The sequence below is a fragment of the Monopterus albus genome, unplaced genomic scaffold (assembly GCF_001952655.1).
Source record: "Monopterus albus unplaced genomic scaffold, M_albus_1.0 scaffold290.1, whole genome shotgun sequence".
Classification (NCBI taxonomy): Eukaryota; Metazoa; Chordata; class Actinopteri; order Synbranchiformes; family Synbranchidae; genus Monopterus; species Monopterus albus.
In genome coordinates this window covers 25,501-49,447 of record NW_018128170.1, presented here as the reverse complement: position 1 = coordinate 49,447, position 23,947 = coordinate 25,501, and the positions used below count along the sequence as shown (strand labels likewise).

General features: G+C 40.5%; 2 protein-coding genes across 8 annotated transcripts in view; one reads left to right on the top strand and one right to left on the bottom strand.

Annotated features, from left to right (window-relative positions):
* The window catches only part of ccdc177 (coiled-coil domain containing 177), a 30,243-nt gene extending 19,571 nt beyond the window's left edge, over positions 1-10,672 (bottom strand). For both annotated transcript variants that reach the window (XR_002276802.1, XM_020622870.1), the window contains exon 1: positions 10,589-10,672. The gene's annotated coding sequence lies outside the window, so the exon portion shown is untranslated. The remainder of the gene's footprint in view (positions 1-10,588) is intronic.
* The window catches only part of smoc1 (SPARC related modular calcium binding 1), a 45,292-nt gene that overhangs the window by 7,286 nt on the left and 14,059 nt on the right, over positions 1-23,947 (top strand). For 5 of the 6 annotated variants that reach the window (XM_020622874.1, XM_020622876.1, XM_020622873.1 and 2 more), the window contains exons 2-10: positions 5,445-5,610; positions 7,194-7,277; positions 9,365-9,477; positions 10,605-10,704; positions 13,059-13,106; positions 16,029-16,118; positions 16,530-16,610; positions 21,648-21,840; positions 23,785-23,867. In XM_020622874.1, coding sequence (XP_020478530.1) covers positions 5,445-5,610; positions 7,194-7,277; positions 9,365-9,477; positions 10,605-10,704; positions 13,059-13,106; positions 16,029-16,118; positions 16,530-16,610; positions 21,648-21,840; positions 23,785-23,867 — 958 coding nt within the window. The remainder of the gene's footprint in view (positions 1-5,444; positions 5,611-7,193; positions 7,278-9,364; positions 9,478-10,604; positions 10,705-13,058; positions 13,107-16,028; positions 16,119-16,529; positions 16,611-21,647; positions 21,841-23,784; positions 23,868-23,947) is intronic. The other variant, XM_020622875.1, reaches the window with a different exon arrangement.

Below are 23,947 nucleotides of genomic sequence, written 5' to 3'. Positions count from 1 at the left end.
AGATTTTTGGATGTTTTTCCTATTACATCAAGTACCAAGTTGTTAACACGCATTTCTGTATGTATGAAGACTCGTATGTAAACTCTTGAACCTGGTCTGAGTTGTGTAACATATCGTAGTGGCCACGGAAACTATCATATGCTGTTTTGATTTAGAAACTAATATAAACTGGTTTCCATTAACTTCGGTGATATGAATAGCTGTAGATCACATATGTTGATTTTGTATTTTTCAGGGCAGATTCATTTAAGCACTACAGGTACTACACTGCCTCACGACGACAGTGGAACTGACAAAAATTATTCAGACTTCATATTTACTGTGGTGAATTATACAACTTGAGCACGTTTCAAAAGCTAGCTAATTCAGCTGCTACAGACATAACCTGTCCCGGAGGGAAAGCAGCCCCCCTCTTGGACCCCACCCGACATCCCATAATCAAAATTAAACAAACACATTTAATGTACCAGACTAACATATAACCTCAAGTGATGTCAGCGTCGGCTAGATCTGAAAACTGAAAACCAAAACAAAACAACTCTGGCATTGTGGACTTTGACAGAAGTGAGTGTAACAGACCCCCTGTAACGCCCGCTCAGTTGGATTGTGGGTAATGTAGTCACCAGGTTTTGACAAAGACAAGGAATGCATAGAATGAGAATAATGAGCTCTCTGTTTCTGATGCGTCGATTTGGATCCTTTTTTATAAACTGTCCATCCTGTGTCCGACTACGTTATCCTGTAGAAGTGCAACGATAATTCAGCAGAATGCTCTTTTAATGCACATACAATGTTATGCGACATGAATTTAATGCTACTGTTGCGTTGACCCGCACAGACAGGACTCAGTGGGTCTTGGGTTTGTCAAACCCTTGATTTCTGTTACTAGTGTATCTAGGATATAAATCAGATAAAGAAAAACCTTTAGCAAGCCTGTTCCTTATTATAGTAAGAGCAGATAAATGTAATAGAGGTTAAAATGGAATCAACTGTTCATACTGTGATACATGTTTTATACTCACAATCTGCCCAAAGGAACAAGTTCTATCCTAGTGTACGTCATCAAGTCACATGGAAAGCTTATCTGCATTTGGTAGTCGATATAATCCAAAGATTTATTTACTACCTTTGTTCTCTTTTTCATGTAGCCTTCATAGTCTTTTCCCCTGTCAGCCCATTAAGCATGCATATAGAAAGATGATTGTTCTAATCACGTTCTTTTGTCTCCACATGCTGCAGTTCAGGCTGGAATAGATTCTCTTCCAGTGACGGTTAATGCTGCAGTGGTTGCACAACAGGGATCGCATTTCAATTATTTTAAGAGAAATAGAGAGCGTGCAAGGCTCTGTGTGCTTGTGGCTGAGATGTGAGTTGGGGGAATTTGGCTTGTTAAATGTAAGAATCTCTGTGCTCATTGTTTCCCGGTCAAGATATCGATACCAAACCACCGTCTAAACTCCCCCGGAGTTTTACCCTCATTTCATCTTTGACTACAGCTCAGCGTTGGTGGGCCATCAGACAGAGGATTCCACGTCCTCACAATATTAGGGGATTTATATTCAAGCTGCCTTCTGTTCCTGAACGTTAAAGAATCAACAATTTTCTCGTTTTCCTTTTAGTAAGTTAAGGAAAGGGCTTAAGTGAGATGATCTCCTTCAGCGGTGCAGTCACTACTGGTGCTCTGGCATCTCTGTAAATCTTTAATGTGTCACCTGTATGATGCACTATGATGTTAAACTCTGCACTGTGATCTTCAACAACGGATTGAGCAACTGTCTCCCCACACATTTAGATAATGTTATTTAATGTTGGTGCCGGGTTGTCGGCAAACCTGATAATGGCTCCTGTTATATGTTAGTCTCTTAAAGTTAGATGTGTTTGTTTAATTTTGATTATGGGACGACGGGTGGGTTCCAGGAGGGGCTGCTTTCCCACGGGACAGGTCGTGTCTGTAGCAGCTGAATGCTGTTAAACAGACCTGAGTCACACATAGTGATCTTAGCATTAAACTTCTTTCTCGACAGATGGGTGTGGTTTACTACATCAGAACAATTCAGATGGTATTTGCTAATCTGGAAACCACAGGAAAAGTTAAAGAATGTTGTCAGATGCACTGCTGATTGCCTGAATGGCTTTGCCGGATGCTGAAAGACAAACCTCACACATCTGGTTGTCTCTGCTGGTTAAGAGTTCTTATTTCAAATACCACTTGATCCAGGCTCAGAGCCATTCGCTGTGGGTGAACTCGAATATGGCAGTAAACCGCAAGCGAGGAAATAATGTAAAGCGATGGTCTCGTCGAAGCTGTTGTGACACCCGATCAGACCTGAGAGGTGGCTGTGATACAGTGCAGGGTCTAAGTCGGCAGAATAGATTTAACTAAAATTAATTAGGATAATTCCCCTCGTGTTTAATTCTAACTGTGCTGAGTTTTTTTATGTAGTGTCATGTATCAGTGTCAATGTTGACCCTCCAAATTGCATGAGAAGTAATACTTTTGCCGAGACAAATTTGCCCCACCTCCTGTATAAACGGGACAAGGTGGAATGGGGGGGGGTTGGAGGTCCGACTGACAGAGAGTGAGCGAGAACAAAGTGAATCAGAGAATTTAAACATTATTTTGTGATTGTTTCACTATAGTTACGTTATAAAGCAGGAATAAACACAGCCACACTTCTGTGCAAACCCTTTGTGTGAATCCAGCCAAATTGCATACATCTGTCTGTTCTGCTGTGTGCGTGTGTGCGTGTGTGTGTGTGTGTAGCCCTGCGCTCAGACACACAGGCCTGAAACTGGATGCACATATAATAGGCTTCTGAAATTCCCAATTTCCATTTATAAATATATAAAATAAAATCAGATAACAGCCTGTCTGCTTCATTTTCAAATTGAAGTACAGGCCCCCTAAGCCACCACGATAAACACCCCGCCTCTACTAGCAACTGTGTAAAATGAACACAGTGGTGGCAGTTTGCTTTAAGTTCAGTGTAAAGGGGCTTAAATCAAAAAGCCACCTTGGAGGAGGGTCAAAACGCCGGCAGTTTGCCGCGATCTCTGTGCAAAAGGGGATATTGTTTTTATGAGTTGCAAGAGAATTACCGCTGCTATTAGTGCTGTAACTTTTACTAATGTTTGTTTAAGTTGAGCTTCATTTCAAGTAAAATTTCAGGAGCTGGAGTATATATTGAATAATACTCTGACATACCTAATAAATGTACATGCTTTTAAAATATGCATCTAAGTGCTACTGACCCCACTGGATGGTCACTATCAGCACCTCGAAAGCTAAACAATAAGTCAGTTTCCGTCAACCGAGTCACATTTTGCTGCCTTTTAAAAGCACTTAAATTTTTTTTTTTATTATCTCAGCTCAAGTAAAAGAAAAGTTTTCTTTAGTGCCAGAGTCTCTGGTTTCATCTTTATGGGAGACAAGTCTATGGGTGGAACAGTATGACTAAGAAGTTACTCTATGTGGAGGACTTGTTTATTTCCACTTAACTTACTGGACAGTGGCTTCTCAAAATCTGTGATTTAATGCTTTATTGTGTCACCGGCGGTACAAGTACTGTGTTTGTTAAGGCTGTGAGTCAGGGATGGGGAGGATGGCTCAGTCTGCGGGCAGGGGCCAGACTCTGTGGCTCTCAACCTGGAGGAGTGTGTCTGGATAGAGCTGCAGTAAATCACCTTTGCTGTTTTAGAATAACTTACGTTGGATACTAATTTACAAGTGACAAAGTTCATCACATGGACGACCCACACTCCATCCCTTTGCTGTTTTAGAATAACTTACGTTGGATACTAATTTACAAGTGACAAAGTTCATCACATGGACGACCCACGTTCCAAACAGAGCACCTTGGCTCAGTCTGGTCTACTCTTTTCTGCAGTGAAAGAAACATGAAAAAATAGCCATATGTAAATACAATGAAGATGTAATGTAATAATGGGCCATAGTATCCTCCCTGTCTGACAACAGCTACATCTACTGTGCTTTAATGCCAAGGCTGGACTCACGTTAAACTGTTTGTCTTGTTCTGGACGTACTCTTATGTCCCATTGGATCCTCTAAAGAATGATTCCCCATTTGTTTAAATATGTTATGCATTATTATAAAAAAAAAAAAATCTATTTAAGGACAGATGGACATACAGAAACATATTATCTGGAAAAAACAAATCTATTGCCATTCAATTAATCTGTTTAGAGCACGTTAAAAGAAGAGTCCCAGGGATTCCTTTGTACACGAGATCCAGTTGTGGACTAGTTCATTCATTACGTCAATGGTCTGGCTTCAATACCATCTACACTTTGTGCACATCTGTCTGATTTCTCTTTATATGTTTGGAGAAAATCTGTATCCAAGCAACATTTATGTTGTTCAAAATATTATTTCTAGTGAAACTGGGACTGAAAAAGACAAACTGTGCTTGTGTTCAATCAACTCAATACACACACTCATATCTAAGGTGGATCACTTTGAAAAATCGCCTCAGATCGTCTGATAGGAGTTGGCAAGTGAAGGATGGAAACTAGACCCTCTGTTTCTGACTGCGTCTCGTTTTCCACCACCTTCTTCTCTCCATATCTGCCCTTAATGAGAACTCCTGTGTCAGATTCAGAGCTCCAGCCAGCACTCTGGTAATTGCTTGAGAGACCTTGGATGAAAAACCTTCTCACATGCAGTATTTCCTGTTTGAGAAATGCTTGATTTGAGACTTTTGAGACTTTTTTTGTCTTTTATGAAAGGTGTTTTAGCAGCCACACACTGAGATAAGACATCAAGTGCGCCCACTATTCACAGCAGAAGGTTCTGGCGCTGCTCAGTGCACAGCTACTCTCTCTCCTCACTGACCTACAGCTTCATCTTTTTGGCGAAGTCTGCGTCTCCCCTGAAATCCTTTAGACATTAAATATATTTTAGAGCAGCTGCAAAGCCAAGAACCATTACTGCCGACAGAGAGAAGGCTGTCGTCCAACAGTAGACTAGAATCAACTCACTAATAGATCATGAACAAAGATCTGGGGAGAGAGGGGAAAAGATTCCCATTTCTCTGAGTGTGGTTTGGTTCTTTTGAAGCCTAATCAACTTGTCTTCAACCAAAAACCAATTAGATAAATTAGCCTCTAGGCTGAGCTTCAGTGCACAGCGGCTCACACTGTCATCACAGTAGCCTAAACAAAGAAAGACAGCTGACAAGTGACTGAAGAATGCAGAAATGTTTGAGCAAAAGGGGCACATGACCCTCGAGTCCAATTTGTACATCAGTTTGGCTTGAATGCAACTTTTGTTCAAACACAGTGAAACCAGAAAGAGCGAAGAGGAGCCAAGGAATAAAGCAAACCAATTTTTCAAAGCATAAGAAAAAGCTATGAATTCAATCATCTTAATGCATAAAACCTGAAGTTCACATTATGCTAACATGTTGATGTATTTCTTATTGCAGTGGCTGATTGGAGACAGAGACAGCCAGTGTGGGGTCATCTGCTCACGGACACAGGGGAAGCCAGTGTGCGGCTCGGATGGGCGGAGCTATGAGAACAGCTGTGAACTGCAGAGGGCGCGTTGCAAAGATAAGACACTGACGCAGGCGCACCGCGGCCGGTGTCGAGGTGGGAATCGGACTCTGGTTTTTAATATCAAGACATATGCAAGAACAGGCTTAATGATTAATTAGATGGAACATTGTGGGTGTGGTGCATGATTGTTAACACTTGTTAACAATTCTTTAGTATATTACTTGTGTGGTGTAGAAGATAATTATTTAGGAATGTAATTATGTATGAATGTTAACACTCTGTCATAATTCTTTAGTATATTACTTGTGTGGTGTAGAAGAGAATTATCTATGTAGAGATACTGCTTGCAAACCAATGATGGTAAGATGATGTCATGGGGTAGGACTGGATAAGTCTGACTTCTTCCTACTCCATTCAAGCATGTACTAGGTATAAGCACATTGATATTGGATTAGCATTTGTTGGATATGTGTAAAATTATGTGTGTTGATATATCAACTGTCTTTACATGCTTGAAAGAATAAATCAAATCAAATCAAAGCAGTAAATTCAGGGACACTCAGAATTCACATCAACATTTTCATGAAATGCACGTTTGCACATTATTCCTACACAATCTTGCCAACAGCTGACACTGAGGCCTTGAAATTTGATGAAGATCTGTGAATGCACCGAAGGAAGAACAGTCTGTGCTCACAGCTGTGTTACCGTTTGACTGTAAAATAACTCCGAGAAGAAACAGACAAGCTATAGTCTCAACATTTTCACAATACTGGAATTACTTTAAAAAATGTTTCCAAGTAGGGGTAAGCAATTTGGATAAAATACTTTAGCATAATAAATGTAATTTTATATCATGATATCAGTTTTTATAGCGATTAATACTTTTTCTGGAAAATCAACTGGACCATGGTCCAGTGTTCACGACAGCCTCATACATCTAGAGGCATTAAAGGGACAGATACAGAACATCAGAGCATGTGAGCGGGGCGACCCGGCGGATTTAGGAAAGAGAACGGAGTGGATTTTTTGTTTTTTTTAGGGTGAGAGTGTTGCCCTGTGTCCTGCTCCAATTTTGCTCCAATACCACTCACACCACGAGCCTGAAACATGCCAAAGCCCGACCCAGAATGCACCTGTCATCCAACACTTTTCAGTCAGTAATGGAGTTCCTGAAGTACTTTAAAAAGGAAACTGATGGGGTCTTACAGGTGTACTGTATATTTTTATTTAAATAGGCCCACTGATTCATTGAATTGTACATGCAACATTTGTTTGTTTTAATTTATTTGTTACACAGGCCTAACTAATTTGAAATAAATCATTTCTATTTGGACAAAGGTATATTGTCCCACTCTATAAACTGCCTTATCATCCATGCCTGCCTCCAGGGCTAAAAACTATCCTAGAAACAAATCATATGAAAGCCCATAGGTTTGCCATCTGTCCAGAACATCCAATTGCAGGAGTAAACAATTAAACTGAGTGCTCTCCCACTTGTGATGTCTGATATTTGATAGAACAAAACAAAGAAGAGAAACAACAACAGTGCTCTATAATATAAACACAACACAGAGTTAATGGCCAAAACTATCTCAAATCTCTAGTACGGCTTAACAATGACAACTCCACCTTTCAGACATCACAGAACTTTGTACAACTTCCTTGTCTTTCAGGTAAAAACTGGGGGAAAATCGGTCAGTTGCCGGTGCCTTCAGCACCAACCTCCACGTCTGAAGGGAGAGACCACGAGCTCAAAGGTACAAAGCAGGAACTTCAGCCACTGAACAAAGTCTGTCCTACAAATAGGAATTATGATAAGCTCAAACTGATGTTACCAAAATTCAAAGCCAGTATTAAATGTTCACCTAAATTACTAAAATATTGGTGTATCTAAGTGTAATCTAACCTTCCCATGAAAACTGTGCATTGTACACTTAGAACACAATAGAATACACTGATTTACTTAAGATTCAAAGAGCAAGATGTTTCAGCCTGGAGCCACAGACAACATTAGAAAGTCTGGGAAAAGTGGAACTGAATGAGAAGATGTCTTTCGTTTTCTGCCTCTCTTTAGGCGTGTAAGTTTTTACAGACCAGGATCACACACTTCCTCAGTCTCTGGATGCCAGCCACACAACCACAGCAGAGATTGATAGGTCTAAAGTCAAGGTTGGAACTTGGCATGTTCCCCCCGTTCAACCCCCCGTTCAACCCCCCCGTATTTTAGGAATGCAACGATCCCTACTGAATCCATTTTGGGGGGCGATTTTTGTTCCCTCTTTATAGTAATTAGTGGTTTTGTTTCATAAAACCACTGGTGTGCCAAGGAAAGGAAAGCTGGGCTGAGCGTGCACAGCCTTTGTAGATGCAGCAGGCCTCCTCTGTTCTAATGAATGCCCTGATTCTCTCAACTGAAAATGATAAAGCGATGCCTTTTTTAGTCAAGTATCGTGCTGGGTAAAGCAGGCATTTTTCAAATGGTGATGTAAATTTTTGCAAACTCTTTGATTTGACTAAGAAATTAAATAAAAGAAACAAACCAGTGAATGTGCAAATATTGCTGCTGTGTCACAACCAGCACAGACAAGCACAAGAAAAAACATAGGGACCAAATTACTCACAGCTTCTGATCATGACGTTGTTTTTAGTTTGCCATAATCACACTGATTTAAATGAGTAGTTGAGTCTTATATACATAAATATACTCAGTCAAAATATGAATAAATAGTCAAATTTAGAAATTCCTCGGTGACATCACCCAGTTCTGGCACTGTCAGTACTGGAGGAGACAACATGTCTGTCTCCTCTCAGGTCCAGACGTGACTGTTTTTAAACTTTTATTTATTCAGGGAGAAGGTCTGCCAAAAGTGGAGGACTGCGGTTGCACTGGTCAGCTCCCTGGTGTCAGTGTGTATGCACAAACAGTCGAATGTCAAGCTGAACACCACAGGAGCTGCGAGGGCAATAAAAACAGCAGTGACCAGCTGATGCAGAGCCCACGTTATTCTCTGACCCCCTGAGAACAGGCCTGTTCGTCAGAAACATGAGCTCAGTTTCCACTGACATTTCAAAAGATCCACGTCGAGCACATGACGCACTCCTCAGGACAAAGTGCTGCTCATGGCTTAGCTCTCGCGCTGCTGATGGTCAGTGGAAGTGTCATTTGTCAGGGAATGTATTGTTTTAGCATTTAGCAACAGCGCAATGAAAGTCCTCTGACATATCTGCAGCAAGGTTTTATGATCAGTACAGCTTGTTCTGTCCTCAAAACCTCCTTAAGGTTTCAGCCCAGGTTGATACAGTGACAACTGTTGCTGTGGTAACAGCAAGTGCAGTTTAATACTAATTGTCATCACTCCACAGAGATACAACACAAGAGCATATGAAGGTGTATGTACAGTGCAGCCAAACTAATTCACAATGTAGTTTTTGTTCTCACTAAAAATGAAAACCACATATAGAACAGGAAATTAAAGAATGCAAATACACTGAATGGCTGAAGGTGGGAAAAAAATACCTTAAATAGCATCAAAACCTGGTTTGATATCATGAAAAACGATTAAAGTCTGCTTTTTATCAGGGAAGATAAACAGCAGTGGAAGCCTACGAAACTCAGATCAACATAAAAAGCCATTAAAAAACTGGAAAAGTGAATTTAAAAAAATGCTGTTTCCTCCCTGTATTCCCAAATTGTGCTCATGAGCAAGGCACTTATAAGCGGAGCACAGTGGCCAACAGTAGTAAACTGGTTGTACTGGTCAGCTCCCAGGTGGGAACAGGACGTTGTTGACAAAGAACATGTCTCCAGCGTGTAAGAGCAGACTGTCCTGTCAACATGTTACAGATGCAGGTCAGTCCAAGTGTCGTGTTGATAGGAACCAGGCGCTGGACCAAGACAGAAGACCTCAGGAGTCCATATTTATCCCAGAATGCAATGAGGATGGAACATACGCCCAGGTCTGTCTCAGCACCTGTACTTTTCCTTCATGTCTTCCACTCTTCATCTTTCTTCTACTAACTCTTCCACAGTTTTGTTGTTCCAGTTGCCCATACTGTACATGTTATGTTGATTTAGTCTGTTCTCACATCTATTGCATCTGTCAGTCTGTCCATCCCAGAAGAAGGATTCCTTCTCTCCAGCTCTTCCTGAGGTTTCTTCCACTTTATTTTTCCACTGTTTTTCTGGGGGGGGGGAGATTTTTCCATATCTGATTCAATGGAGGGCAGAGGGTGCTGTATGCTGTTCAGTATTGTGACTTTTCTTATGGTTTGTTTTCCTCTGTGCGTTGTCACCAGAATCACTTATCACATCAGCGGCCTCGTGTTGCTTATACCACAACACTTAAATTGGAAAAAATGTGTCTAAGAGTGACGAAAAAGAATAGTATTTCTTTTCAGTGTTGTATTTGTTGGACTTTGTAGACGGTCCCTGAGCAACCGTCTCACTGCCAGCTGCACATGTGATATTTCTGAAAATTAGGCTGTAGCTTGTCTGTCTGCGTTACTGTGGTAAAGAGGCGTAGTTTTTGTTTTAACAGTGTTTCACTGATTGATATTGATACAGAAACTTTGAATCTTAATATTTCATCCTAGGATTGGCCTTACGGTACTTTAATAAGTTGTGATAATGTTTCTGGCAAAAAAGTCACCACTTCAATTTAGAATATATGCTTGTCTATTTAAGTAATGCGTAGGCCTTTAGGGGGTTTGCTCCAGCGTTTTCAGAGACGTGAAACCAGCTAGCGTGTTCTGTTTCCTCTTCATCATCAGACTCACTGCATTGAAATTTCCTGCTGTCACAAATATTTGAATACCAAAATTGAAAACCAATTACCTACTCAAAGGACGAACAGTGGAATAACTGGGTAATAAAGCGCTATATAAATAAAACTGAACTCTCAGTCTCTTGTAAAACACTCCTAGTTGACCTAGTGCAAGAGATCAGTTTCATTTCACCGACAGAAATCTATGATTATACCTGTCGTCTTTTGCCGTGTCTACACTCAGATATACTCGTCAAATCATATATGTATATGACAAAGCTGATGTGATATGTGGTGTGGCTTACCTTTTTGCCTCTGCAGGTCCAGTGCCATGCTCTGACACGTTACTGCTGGTGCGTCACCAGTGATGGGAAACCAGTGATCGGCTCCTCTGTGCACAACAGGACCCCGATGTGTTCAGGTACTGGGAGGCAGACATTATGGAAACCTGTAGAGGAATGATCGGAGTTTTTAAAATCATCTAAAAATGTTTGTTCTGTGCACAGTTGCTGATATTTAACATTTTGCTGAACGCACGGCCAGCATGCACTGTAGTGCTGCACACATTGGTGATTCGAGTCTTAGTTGTTTGTACGACCAGAGCAGCTTTACTTCAGAATAATGTTTCACAGAATGTATGACTAGTAGAGGACAGTTGATTATTAGGGTGTAGAAGCAGCATAACAAGCGCTTAACATTTTCAGTGGTGGCTGCTTTTCTCGGTTCTCTGAGCCAAGAGTGCTTGGAAGCCAAGTCACTGGGGTTTGGGCCAATTAACTTTCAGTTTACTGGACTGGGCTTTTTTCAAAATTCAGCAACTGGAATTCACAGGCTACATTAGTCTACTGGGCAGTGCATCGGAAACAGAAGTTAAACTGAATAAATGTCCAGTGAACTTAGCCTTTATCTGAAATAAATGACTTTCAGGAAGCCCGACTGTGCTGATGATGGATAAAGAGTGAAGAGCCTTTGGGCCACAGTTAGAAAGTCTGTCTTGCCATACTATGGCCACATGTGTGGTACATGCCATGCAGAACATAGCAGGTGCAAGGTAACTTTTAACTCAGTCCTCTACTGCCTCTCTTTCTCTGCATTCCCCTCGTGCCACTAATGGCCTGTGTGGCTTCTTTCAGCACCTGCTGTGTTGTAGCTCTTCAAACAGAATCAGTAATGTTCACAAATGGAGCATTTCTATTCACACGGGAAAACCACATCGCTTTTTAGATTCCGAAAAACAAAGATATATAGTAGAAGTTCAAATGTCAAGTTAGTTTTTTTCTTTGTTTGCTGTATAATTGTGCTTTCAAACCCGAAAGTTACACAGCAATTTTTATTACATGTACTAACTGGACAGTAAGTTCACGCAGTATTAAGAGCATCCTGTGGCATTTTCAACCACTTTTACTTCTAGGAGTAATGCTTTTTGTAATGGGTCTTTGTTTTGTTTGTTAAAGACATGAGGCGTCCTTTCCTCTGATCCTTTATCTGAAGTGTCCAGTCACCAGCTGATTTTAGATAAAGGGGCATTTGGGTGCACTAAATAAGACTTTTGTGAAGGATGTTCTTATGTATCCTTGCTCATGGCTCCTCCAGGCAGCCTCCTCGCTCCTTGATCCCTGCTCCCCAGAGCAGGAATAAGAGTTTTAGGACCTTCGAGACGGCAAACCCAAACAACTTCCTGGTCAAGTGAGGATTGAGGAATGATCAAATAAGGGAACTGGGATTTACTCCATAGTCCTGCTGTTGGTCTCACACTGTTCCACTGCCAGTAGTTCCACTACAGAGAATTGATTTTAGTCCAAAATTAAATACTGATGAAACAGAGTTTAGAACTGAATTTCCTACATTTGTTCAACAGAATTCAGTATGAAGAAGCTTGATGAGTTCTCATGCAGAAACCAAGAGTTTTGTTGTGGTTTTGAACTTCAAGAAATGCCTTTTTCCTGCACTCCACCAGTACTCGTTGGAAGACAAATCTTTTCAGCTGCCTAGCTTTAAATATTTTCTATATGAAATACCAAAACAAAGATTGCCCAAAAAAATCTCTACTTGTCTCCTTTCTGTCCTGCATAAGATCCAATATCTTCATTGTTTCTTGCAAAGGTATATATGTGACACACCAGTAAACCTGGTATACATCTGCTGCAGTCATCCACACCCAGCTCACCTTCTCTTGCTTCCTCTCTGAACTGAGAACAAAAAAAACTTCACTGGCATGCTCAGACGCCCCTAAACACTATGACTCGAATCAATCATCTCACATACATCTGCAGGAAACGTCCATGAATTTATGGGAACTCATGCTGGGACAAGTGGACTGTCAGGTAGTAAAATTCTTCCTAGTTGCCTTCACCCAAAATTCCTCCCCTTTGCTCTTCTATTGTGATTGCTTGCATTACATTTTGCCCTTTTTCCATCCATGCATGAAACTGACCATTTGCATGTGTGCACCAAACAAGAACAATAGCTGGAAATGTAAAACATAATTTGTTTGACAATCATTTTCCACAGTTGGAGCAAATCACTCAGGTTTGGATTAGGAAGCACTAAATGCGACAAGCCTAATTTTTCAGTTGTGTGCCTTTTATCAAGAACTAACTGAACATAATTGTCAGACTTTGATAAACCCCAGCTTCTAACTCTAAGGAAAGACATCAGTGGGCTGGGTGATCTGCAGGAGCTATGTTTTTCCTGCTGGTGTGTGCCCTGTGTTAACATGGAACAGTTGTTGCTGCTGTTTAGCCTTTTGCTTTGTACATGTTTTTTCCTTAACAGGGTCAGTAACCGACAGACCACCTGGGCCACCGAACTCTGGCAGAAAAGGTGAGTTGAGCTCTGTTGCATGTTGTGTGTGCATGTGCATGAGTGTTTCTTTGTAATGAGAAAGACAGAAACAGAGCACAAGTTCCAAATGTCTTTTGACCAGATTTTGTTCCATCTGATCTGTGCAAAGTTCAGAGAGGTGCATGTCTAATGTTTCACTTGTAATGTTACGGAGCTTCACAGAAAAAAAAAGTATTTTTCTTTAACTCTTTACTGATGCTGAGCTCTTGATTTAGCATACAATTACCATTTAACTAATCAGGTGTTTGTTACTCTTCAGTGTATGCATCAACGACAGTATTGCATTCTATTTTGTTTTTATTGCTGTGCACATCGGAGGCCATTGGGCTGGAGTCACAGTCCTTATATTTTTGATAATACTTGGCAATAAAGTTTACGCTTACTTGAATAGTGAACACTATATAGTTTCACTGGCTATGTGCCCTACTTGCCACAGGGTAAAGAATGGCTGTACTGTGCTTATGTAGTTTTCCTCTAGTTTCGGTGATGTAACCAAGTCGATTAAAGAAACGGTAAAATAAAACTGAGTCTGCAGGGAACATGTGACAAACAGCAGCTCTGCTTCAGAAATCTTACTGAAAATACATTTAGAAGGCTTTCCTTAAACTGAGACCTGATGGGCAGCTCTTCAGGGTTTCACTATTGTAAAGCACTTCAGTTGCCATTTCCCAGGCCAGACGGTGTTTCTCTATATACAACAGAGTAAAGGACTAGAGGGAGACCAGGTGACAGCCGAGGCAGGGCTTTGTTGGCTATATTAAAGGTTCTTGTCCCCCCCACTCACAGCCCAGACCTGGATCAAAGAGTAGTTAATAAACTGTAAATAAGTTGTTTAACATGCTCAGTATCGACAGTTGGTACAAGGAAATCTGTAGCACATGTACATACTGTATCTCTGTTTGACCCATGTTTGCACTTTTCTGAGACCAAGAAGAAGCTTTATTTTATTGTCATTGTAATATTGTGACACGTACAACGAAATTTTGTTTGGAGCTGAGGGCCCCGGGCCACTGCGTGCATACGCGCCGCCATGGGTTCAGTGTCTTGCCCAAGGACACTTCGACATGTGGACTGCAGGCATCGAGATTCGAACCTTCAACCTTCCAGTTGGGAGACGACTACTCTACCCCACCGCACCACTGTTGTCGTCCCCCCCCCAGCTAGTAACTACTGCATTTTATTTACAGTTTGAACTGCCCAGGTCAGTTTGACCTCAGGTGTTTCAAGATAACTGACACAGTGTTGATCCAGAATGACTCCAGTCAAAGTTTCTCTGTGGTTTGCTTTTAATTGAATTATTTCCAAAGGAATGTTTCAGATGCAACAAATCTGCACACTGGTGAGTATAACAGGTAGCAGATAGCACTAGCATTGTATAAAGATTAAGTTTGTTGTACAATTGTTTTACAGGACAGATGTTTTCCCAGTTCTGAATATTTACTTCTTCCAAAGTTTTTGTAGAGTTTTTTTCTTTTGTTTTGTTGCGTCAATGCGCTGTACATATGCACCAAACACTTTACCACTGCTAGAAACAAATGTATTTTTACAGGGAAAAGTACAATGAGTTGTGTTTGAATTGTTTTTTAAGCAGGTTTTTTCTTACCACATGGTATTACAGCTTTTAGGCTGGAGCTAAAACATGTTATCCAAAGTACTTTCTATAATTGGAAATGCTTAATGATGACATATTTTTCCATAACACTGGATAAAAAAACAGAATATGAGAAAGACAGTGACAGATTACTCAGCCCGCAGCTTAGACACTAGTGGATTCAAACATTAAGGCAATTTTATAGTGAGGTTTTATGGTGACTATTTATGAATGTGGCAGTGCAGTGGTCTTTACTATTATTAGCGGTTATACAGTATGTTATGTGGTTTGTATGCAGCTAAATCCGACTGAGAAACGCTGTATATTGCTGGACGCTTGTTGATGCTGCTTTTGAGAGTCAGGAGATTATTAATCATCTGATGTTGTATGTGCTACATACACAGAAGGGAGGGAGAAATAAATCCACCTTGGAGAATAAACATTTCATATTTTCATTGTACAAATGGATGAAATTTTAGGTGGGCTGTGGTACTAAAGGAATGATCAGGGGGACAAATATAAATACTATGCTAGATTCATTCATTTCACTAAAATGCCATATCCACAAATTTTGGCCAAATCTACAAACCCATCTTGGACCAAGGCATGAGACAAGGGCAACAGAATAAGAGTCGGACCTTTGTCCTCTGGAGACCATCACTTTGATAGTGTCGGGGAAGTCTGGCTACCTGTTGAGATTGTACTCTGGACCAGCGCTTTGGACAGACCAATCAATTAACCGACTGACAAGTCAGCTTCAGTGTTCTGAGCGGGGCAAGTCATCTTATTCTGGCAGCCAAAAATGATGCTCACAACCCTTCATCAGTTCGGTGGTGAACTCAGCCTCTGCTCGGCAGGCAGACGACAGGAAGATCCCGACAAAATGAGGCTGGAGTCGGTGGTGTCTTGACTTCAGAGAATGTGTATTACTGCACACAGCTCCGTTCACCCGTCCATCCCCCTCGGCGCACAACTAACTAGTTAGTATGCTAATTTAATTTAGCGCCGCCTAGGCTCCACTAGCTTCCGCAAAGACAAGATCGTGTGTGTGTGTGTGTGTATGTATGTGTATGTATGTATGTATGTGTGTGTGGATGTGTGGTTCAGACTGACTGTGAGGGAGATGTGCTAAATGTACAGGTCAGTGTGACGAGTTGATTTACTGATGTGTGAGAGAGACAGAGATGTAGAGCCAGATGTGGGTGGCCATCTTTTTGTCTGTACTTCTGTCTGTCTTGGCCGGGTCATGTGCAAATCCCAACTATTCAACAATTCTGGAGAGTAGATTGTATTAACCTCAATAATGGCAGTCTCTTTTCGTTTCTTTCTGACTCTCAACCCAGATGACGGCTCCAAGCCCACACCCACCATGGAGACTCCCGTTCCCCCTGAGGGTGATGGTAAGTCTTCCCTAACTACTCCTCCACCTGCACAGAGGTAAAACTGTCACTCGGTTAGCCAAGATGGTCATTTACATTAACTAGCTAAGGTGCAAACTAACAATGTTTCTCCTTTGTGTACTTTTAAACTTTTGATCTACAGTGTACTAAAACCAAGATGACAATTCTAAGAATCCACCATTACATCAAATCGAAAAATCCAGATGTCAAAAATATCACGACATCTCTGATAATTTTTCTAAATACTAATACCACGGATGCAAATTATTTATGGTTTTGTGGCAAAGCTTGGCTGTAGTTTGAAATGTGCAGCTACTGGCCAGGTTTAATGTAATGTATCTGTAGTAAACTGTCTAGAGATCATCTAAAAGTGCAGAAGCATTGATCTAGTCTGTCATCCTGTGCCTGCAGAGATAACTGCGCCAACGCTGTGGTTCAAACAGCTGGTTTATAAGGAGAATAAGCAGAACAGCTCCACTTCCAGGAAGCAAGGTGAGAGAAAGAAATCCTTTAAAATTCTAAGAAATGAAAGCACACGTTCTCCTTTATATACATTAAAACACTAGATCGGCAGTTTACAACATGTGTGTGGGAAGCCAAGCCAAGTAAAACCACCTACTCAAATATCACCACTGACTGCACTGTTTTCAGGACACAGTTATTAGCCACATATTGATCTTAAGAGGAATATGACTATACCAGAGGAGTAGCTCAAACCCTAATAAAGTGTACACTTGGCTCCAGTTTTACCTGGTTTCAAAGCTATCTGTTTAAGATGAAATGTAAAACATTCCCATTTTGACAACAGCCCTGCACTACTGGGATTATATTTCTTGCTTTCTTTCCTTTGGTGTAATTTGTTTAGCTTTCTCTGTCTCCGTTTCAATTACGCCTCGACATGTTCGCTACCCTCTAGGCAGCCGGATGCCATTTCACGCTTCTGCATCAAGTCAGGGAGTGAATGTGGTGGGGATCGTGAGCATGTGTGCTTGTATGCCCAGCAGTGTGAGGACTGGTTTAAATTTTATACAGTAAGAGTGGGAACATTTGGAAAAGTGAGGACATTTTGGCTGGTCCTCACGTTCTCACACCCTTTCAAAGGGTATTTTCACTTTTAAGGTTCAAATAAGAATACGGTTTATATTAGCGTTGGGTATAGACATTTAGTTCTGATAGTTAAACTTAGGGTAAGGGGCTAGGGAATGCATTTGGTCAATGAATGTCCTCACAAAGATGGCTATATAAATATGTGTACATGGTATTACACACACGGTGGGGACAGAAACCTGTTCACACACACACATTGCGGGGACCACTGGACCCAAAGGGAAACTGTGGTCATCTTAGCGCTGAGGATTGTATTTTAACTGACAGACATTCATTGTGACAGCTCTTTGAAACTTCTGTGGCAACACCAACTCCCTGTTTCCAGTTACCACCCAGTGTCCTCAAAGGACAAACAACAAGGTTGAGTGAGGGAGACATCATCACATACTGTTTGAGACATGAGTGATGTGCATCGGTATACGTCTGCATATAATCTATGTATCAAAGGGAGATTCCATGCCTTTATATTTGTGTGTGTGAATATGCATATGTGCATGAAACTGTCTTTAAAAGTAAAATAATCTAGAAAGATATCAGCAAATTAATCAAAAGTAAAAAGAATTAGCTATAGCCCTAAATTTATTTTTAACTTAGCTAAGTAAACATAGATGGTAACAAAAATGACCATTACTACTTTTACCCAAAGCTACTCCATCTAATTTCTTTTTAAGCCTAGAGGGTCTAGTGAGACTCACAACAAACTATAACTTTTTACCATTCTTTGCCCCTCCCATCACATCCTGTTTCCTATCCATGACGTAAGCTACAGAAACCTGGTAGTGACAAACTGCACAGTACGAGTCCACCAGCCTGAAGCTAGTGTTAGCTGACTAACGAATAAATTTGTCAGTCCGGTAGAACACTCTGGTTACTGCTAAAGTGACACAAAGCACTAATGTTACACAAAGCTTGAACTGCTCCCAAATTAAAGTCATATTGATTGAATACAAAGATAAAATCATGACCATGCGAGGTCGCTAATGTTACCAAAACAAACACCTATGCTAAAACATAGCAAGAAGAACGCCATATCTGAATCAAAATTGAGTCCTTTGGCTGCTTTTAACACTCTCCATCTCAAATAGCGAAAAGAACTTGAACTCTCTCTGTGCAAAAGAACATGACCTCTTTGGTCTGGCTGTTTGAACTGACTACTTTGTGGACTGTACTTTGACATCACAAGGTAGAGAAGTTGGAGCAACAACAAAAAGTCTGTAGGCAGCAGAGTATCATGGACAGGGGTAGTATAGCTGAGACACACCACATCCCGTCCCAGTTTCACTGGACTTATCAGACAATGTGTAAAATCTTAGTTAATGTACCTTTAAGTTATGGTCTACTTCCATAGCCTGAAACTCCCAGCAGTCAGCTGGAGAGATCATTATACAGAACTTTTTCTTTCTACCTTCCTTACTAAAATAGTTTTAAAGCAGAGAGGATTTGGTACAGCAAGTCCTCATTATTTAAACATTATCTAAACCTCTCTGTCTTGTCTTTCTCTCCCTACAAGCTGGAAAACCTGAGTGCTCACAGAGTAGCCCTCCTCTATGCACATAAACTGTGGTCTTCATTTACTGTCTCTGGATACCCCATAATAATGATTTAGGGTGATGAGGAGTTCATGTTAGCCAGACCTGTTTGTTTAGGCAAAGCAGTGTAAAGTTCATTTTTCAAACAGATGGTTTGTTGCCAGACTTTGACACGCTGTTGTTCCAAGGTTGCAAGGAGGGGGAAGCACTCTGTCATGAAGATAATTTCTGAACGTGTGTGGAAAACAAGAAGTTAACTAACCAATGCTCCTCCCTTGTGGAGAGACAAACAAAAGAAAACCAAAACGCTGAAGGGATATGAGGCCATTGTGTCAGCTAAGAGCATGATTTCATATAAAATCTTAAACAGGAATTTTGTTTAATTGTATTTACATGCAGCATGTGTTACACTTCTCAGTAAATTAAGCGACAATGGTAACGTATTGCAGCTAATGAACAATGTGTCAAAATATATATACAGTAACCATTTTATGAACATCATCTATTTTTATTGCACTCTAGGTTCTAAGAACAAGCACATGCACCTACATACCTCCTCACAAAGTTCCACCACTACTAACATTTCTGCAGTTTTAACTGCAGAGAAAGCTTTGTTGAGACAATATTGCAGTGATTACCCCACAGCTGAAAGCCATTGGAGTGAAGTGTAGAGGAGAGAGGGTTGGTGGGAGAGATGGGGGGCACTAGAATGGGGGGAGAAAAGGAAAGTGAAGGGATGAGAGGCTTAAGGGGGTGGGAGGAAGGGACTGAGGAACTGCTCAATATTGGTCATCTTTTGCCCATTATGATGAAAATCACTACAACAACATGGAAATTGTTACAACTGTTCCTGACGTCCACTCATGTGGGTTTCTCATTTGTCAGTATTTGTTTTCTGAGGGTTTGTGTTTCTGATCTTTCTGTTTCTGCCAAGGGAACAGGACTAAAATTAAAAAAGAAACAAAAACAAAAAATAAACAAGGCATCCAAAGACGTCATATCTTGAATTTCACATCCACACAAAGCTGAGAAGATTACTTTGCAACTGTCCCCCCATTTTTAAGTATGACAACTATTTGCTTTTGGGGATCCTGGTCCCTGGCACCAGAATAACCTCTCTATAATAAACAGCGTTAAAGAATTTGTATGTGAGGGAACCTTGGCGAGGACCGGAGCCACGGCACAGCGCTAAGAACACTTGAGTGAGACTCACTGAAGAAAAGGGGTTTTGTGTCTTTCAATGTGTCAAAATGAAACACAGGAAACACAGGAACCCCCCCCCCACACACACACACACACACACAAAACGTTCCACGTTCCCTGCTACTGAACCTGCCACTATCATCTTCATCTTTATTAACCTTCCCAGGGAAGAAGACAAAGACCTACTGTGTCTCATACTGTATATGTAGATCAGGTTTCGTGACAATCTCTTCAAATTTCTCTGCTCTAAAGAAAATTATTCACCATCCTATTAATCAGGAAATCTTGTAACACTTCAATTTTACCAAAAATCCCATTTAGTGAAGGACTAGTTTAAAGTTTTCAAACTCAATTATGAATCTAAAGCTGTTTTTTAGCTCAGTTTTTGGTCTCTACCAATTCCTGAGAAAAGCATCTGCATCTTTAGCTACTAAACATTGTAGTTTCTTTATTAGCCACTCGCTAACTTTGTCTGCCATCTGGTGCTGTTGCATGGATCTTTGTCACCTAAAATCATCAGCCAGAACCAAAACAATAAAGATGTGGGCAGTCAAAATAAAACAATGATCTAAAAGGCACTACAAGGCTCCAAAGGAAAAAGCAGTCAGGTTATAATCTGCCATAGAACTGTGACTAGAATTCATAACAGAACTGTTTTGAGCTTTAAATAAAGGACATACAATAAATAATTCTGACCTCTGTTGTGGGGTAGACAATATGCTCACAACTCTGTAGGAGTCCAACATCTAATTTCACAAGCTCGTTTAGAGACATCTCCAAATGGTTAGCACGACCATTACTGTAACTTAGCTAAATGCTTCATAGTGCACTTGAACATAAAATGACAAATGAATCAGGAGTCGTAAAAGCACACTTCACCGTCATGGTAACATGCTTAACATGCGGCTCTGTTGTACTTGGCTTATGAGTGAGAAACAGACTAAATGGATGTGAATGTAAATACACGGTGGTGGGACTAAGTGTTGCAGGAGCATCTTACAAGAGTAGCGGCTGTTGCTGAACAGACAGTGTATGAGGGGTCATGGTAGGTAAGACTTCCTAATGCAAGCTGAGGAAAGACTGTTTTTTGGTAGCAGTCCTTAATAATTCTGAAGGCTTTCACTGCATCTCACAGTCTGCAAACTGAGTTTTATTAGCTATTACAGAGATGATTCAATTGTCATTACTTAACTTCTACCATGTGACATGACAACGGGTGGTTTTGCCATATTTAGCATTGTTTTATAATGTGTTTAACACCTGACATCCAGCTACACGATGGGCAATATGTTCATGGGATGAAGCGGCGCTGAGTTATCTTGAATTAAGTGAGAACATCAATACTCAAACTTGAAAGCCCTAAACATCTAACACTTTCACAAAGTGATCTGAAGGATGCTAAATACTAGTTCTACCAACCAAAATTTGATGGCAAATCACCAGTAAATTTGGTTGATCAACAGCCAGTTGTGATTGGGAAACTTGCCCCTAAATAGTGGCCTACAAATACAACAGGAGGATGCATAACACTATATATACGTTTTGGATTTCGTGGACAAATGATCAGTTTTGGATAGGGTTACATGATCAATATCACACATTGACCTTTAAAATTTTCTGTCTGCAATATGTGTCTGGTTGTCTAACCGTCTCTCTCTGTATATATTGAGTGTGTTTCTTATGGTTTTAGAGAAAGTTCCCTCTTGTGACCAAGAGAGACAGAGCACCTTGGAAGAGGCTCGGCAGAACCCTCGCGAAGCCATTTTCATCCCTGAGTGTGGGCCTGGAGGCCTTTACAAACCAGTCCAGTGCCATCAGTCAACAGGCTACTGCTGGTGTGTTCTGGTGGACACAGGACGGCCCATTCCTGGAACCTCCACCAGGTAACACACAGTAAGGATTAGCCCTTAACTCAGAATTGTTCTATACTGTATGAAGAGCTGTTACAATATACATACAGTACAATAGCTTGTGGTGGGGTGTCAGCTAACATGTCTACAGTGACAATGCTAACGTGTTTAGTGTGCTAGCATGTTGACATCTGCTAATAAGCACTGAAAACAAAGTTCGTCCGAGGCTGTTGAGAATGTCACTAGTTTGCTGGCTTTTATTCAAAGTGAAGAATTGGACAAGTCAAATTTTGCCTTGATGATGCATTAGATGAAAAGTTAAGGCATCCCGAAGTCATTTGAATTAATCGCAAGGGAAACATGCATCTGTGCCAAGTTTAATGGTAATCAGTTATGGAGATATTCCACTCAAAGCCACAAATGTCAATCTCGTGGTAAAGCCAGAGGAAAGGTCAATGGACTCACAGAGTCAAGATAAGATTTATGCTTAGGAGACCATGAATGTCTGCACCAAATTTCATGGCAATCTTTCAAATAGCTGTGAATGCATTTCAATGTTGAACCGAGCACTGACGAACAGACCGACATCCATCCCTAGAGCTACTGGCTAACAGCTTGTTTTGCTGCTAAAAGAGAAGTTTAGATCCAAGCTGCTGTTGCCATTTTCACTTTACTTTCACATTATCTTTAAGCCCCTGATGGGAAACTCACTTAGCTGACCATAAACACTCAGCTTTTGGTATGTCATTTGTTTTCAGTGCAGTTACTACTGTTTATATTGCTTTTGGCAAAATGGCAGAGGCACAGTTGGTTTTTGCAAAGCAGAGAGATGGAGATGAGGCAACAGAAAAGATTAAATAAAATATTCACGTTTTGGTTGTTTAAAAGGTTTTATGATTTTTATCTAGAACATCGAGATCACAACATGAAACAATGCTAGACAGAAAGAGCCGAAGGTATGAAAAGCTAAGCATGCACCAATAAATAAATGAAGTTTTTATTCCTGCAAGACATCATCATTATCTCCACAGGATGATTTGTTTTACATGATTACATGATTGTTCTTTGGCCTTAATACTATTTGCATACAGGATAATGCTGGCTGTGTGCCTTGGATTTATCATTTAGTCTCTAATAAATAACATACCAGGGTTTGTTTTTTTTTTTTCTTGTTGTTGTTAAAAGATTGAAGCCAAAGCAAAACAACTGCAAGCTTAAGACTCTCATCTGCATTTTAGACACTGAATGAAAAACCTGATTTGATTATTTCTTTACTTTGGACTTTATTGTTCTTTAGACTAGACCTCATGCCATCCAAATTCATCTCCCATGGACAGCAACGTGCAGAGTAATGCACCAGTCATCCCATCTTGGACCAATGGATTTGCAGACTGAAAAAAAAAAACAAATGACTACTTGCTTTTACTTTGGAAAAAAAAAAGCCAAATCAGACACACATGGCCAGTTTTCCATCCTGTTCAATACAATGATACAGTACCTAGGAGAAAACAAGTCATGCCTTGCATAATGCCAAACAATTTGCTATGGCTCAGAAACAAAGACTAAAATGAATGTATTCACTAAATATTTATTAAAAATTGAATCACTGAGTATTTCTTTACAGATCTATAGTGGACACATGGATTAAAACCAAAGAGCGATAGGTTATAATTTACTTTTATGTGTAGAGATGCATGCTGCGACTAGATCAGGGAGAGTACATGTGTTCCACCTCAGACTGTTCTGAGGCTTGGAAGAAAAACAAGAAAATCTTTTGTGGTGTTTTTGTTTTGTGGAGTGTTCGGTCACAGGCCATGTCTGACTTCTTGTATTTGATAGGGCACAAATAATTTTTAAACATGGACCAGCAGTGCTTTAAATGTTTCAGGCATTTCCACTATTGCTAAAGCAGGTTTATCTTCTTTCTTCTGTCTCATGGAGTCACGTTCCCGCTGTCCTCTCTTCTCTGTGTAACAGGTACCAGATGCCGGAGTGTGATGGAGCTGCACGATCTCGCATCACAGACACAGAAGATCCCTTCCAAGGCAGAGAACTGACAGGTTCGATTCAATCTTGCGCTTGGATTGGAAAAACATTCCTGGATTCAATTTAAATTTGTGTAACAAATCTTATTTTTAAT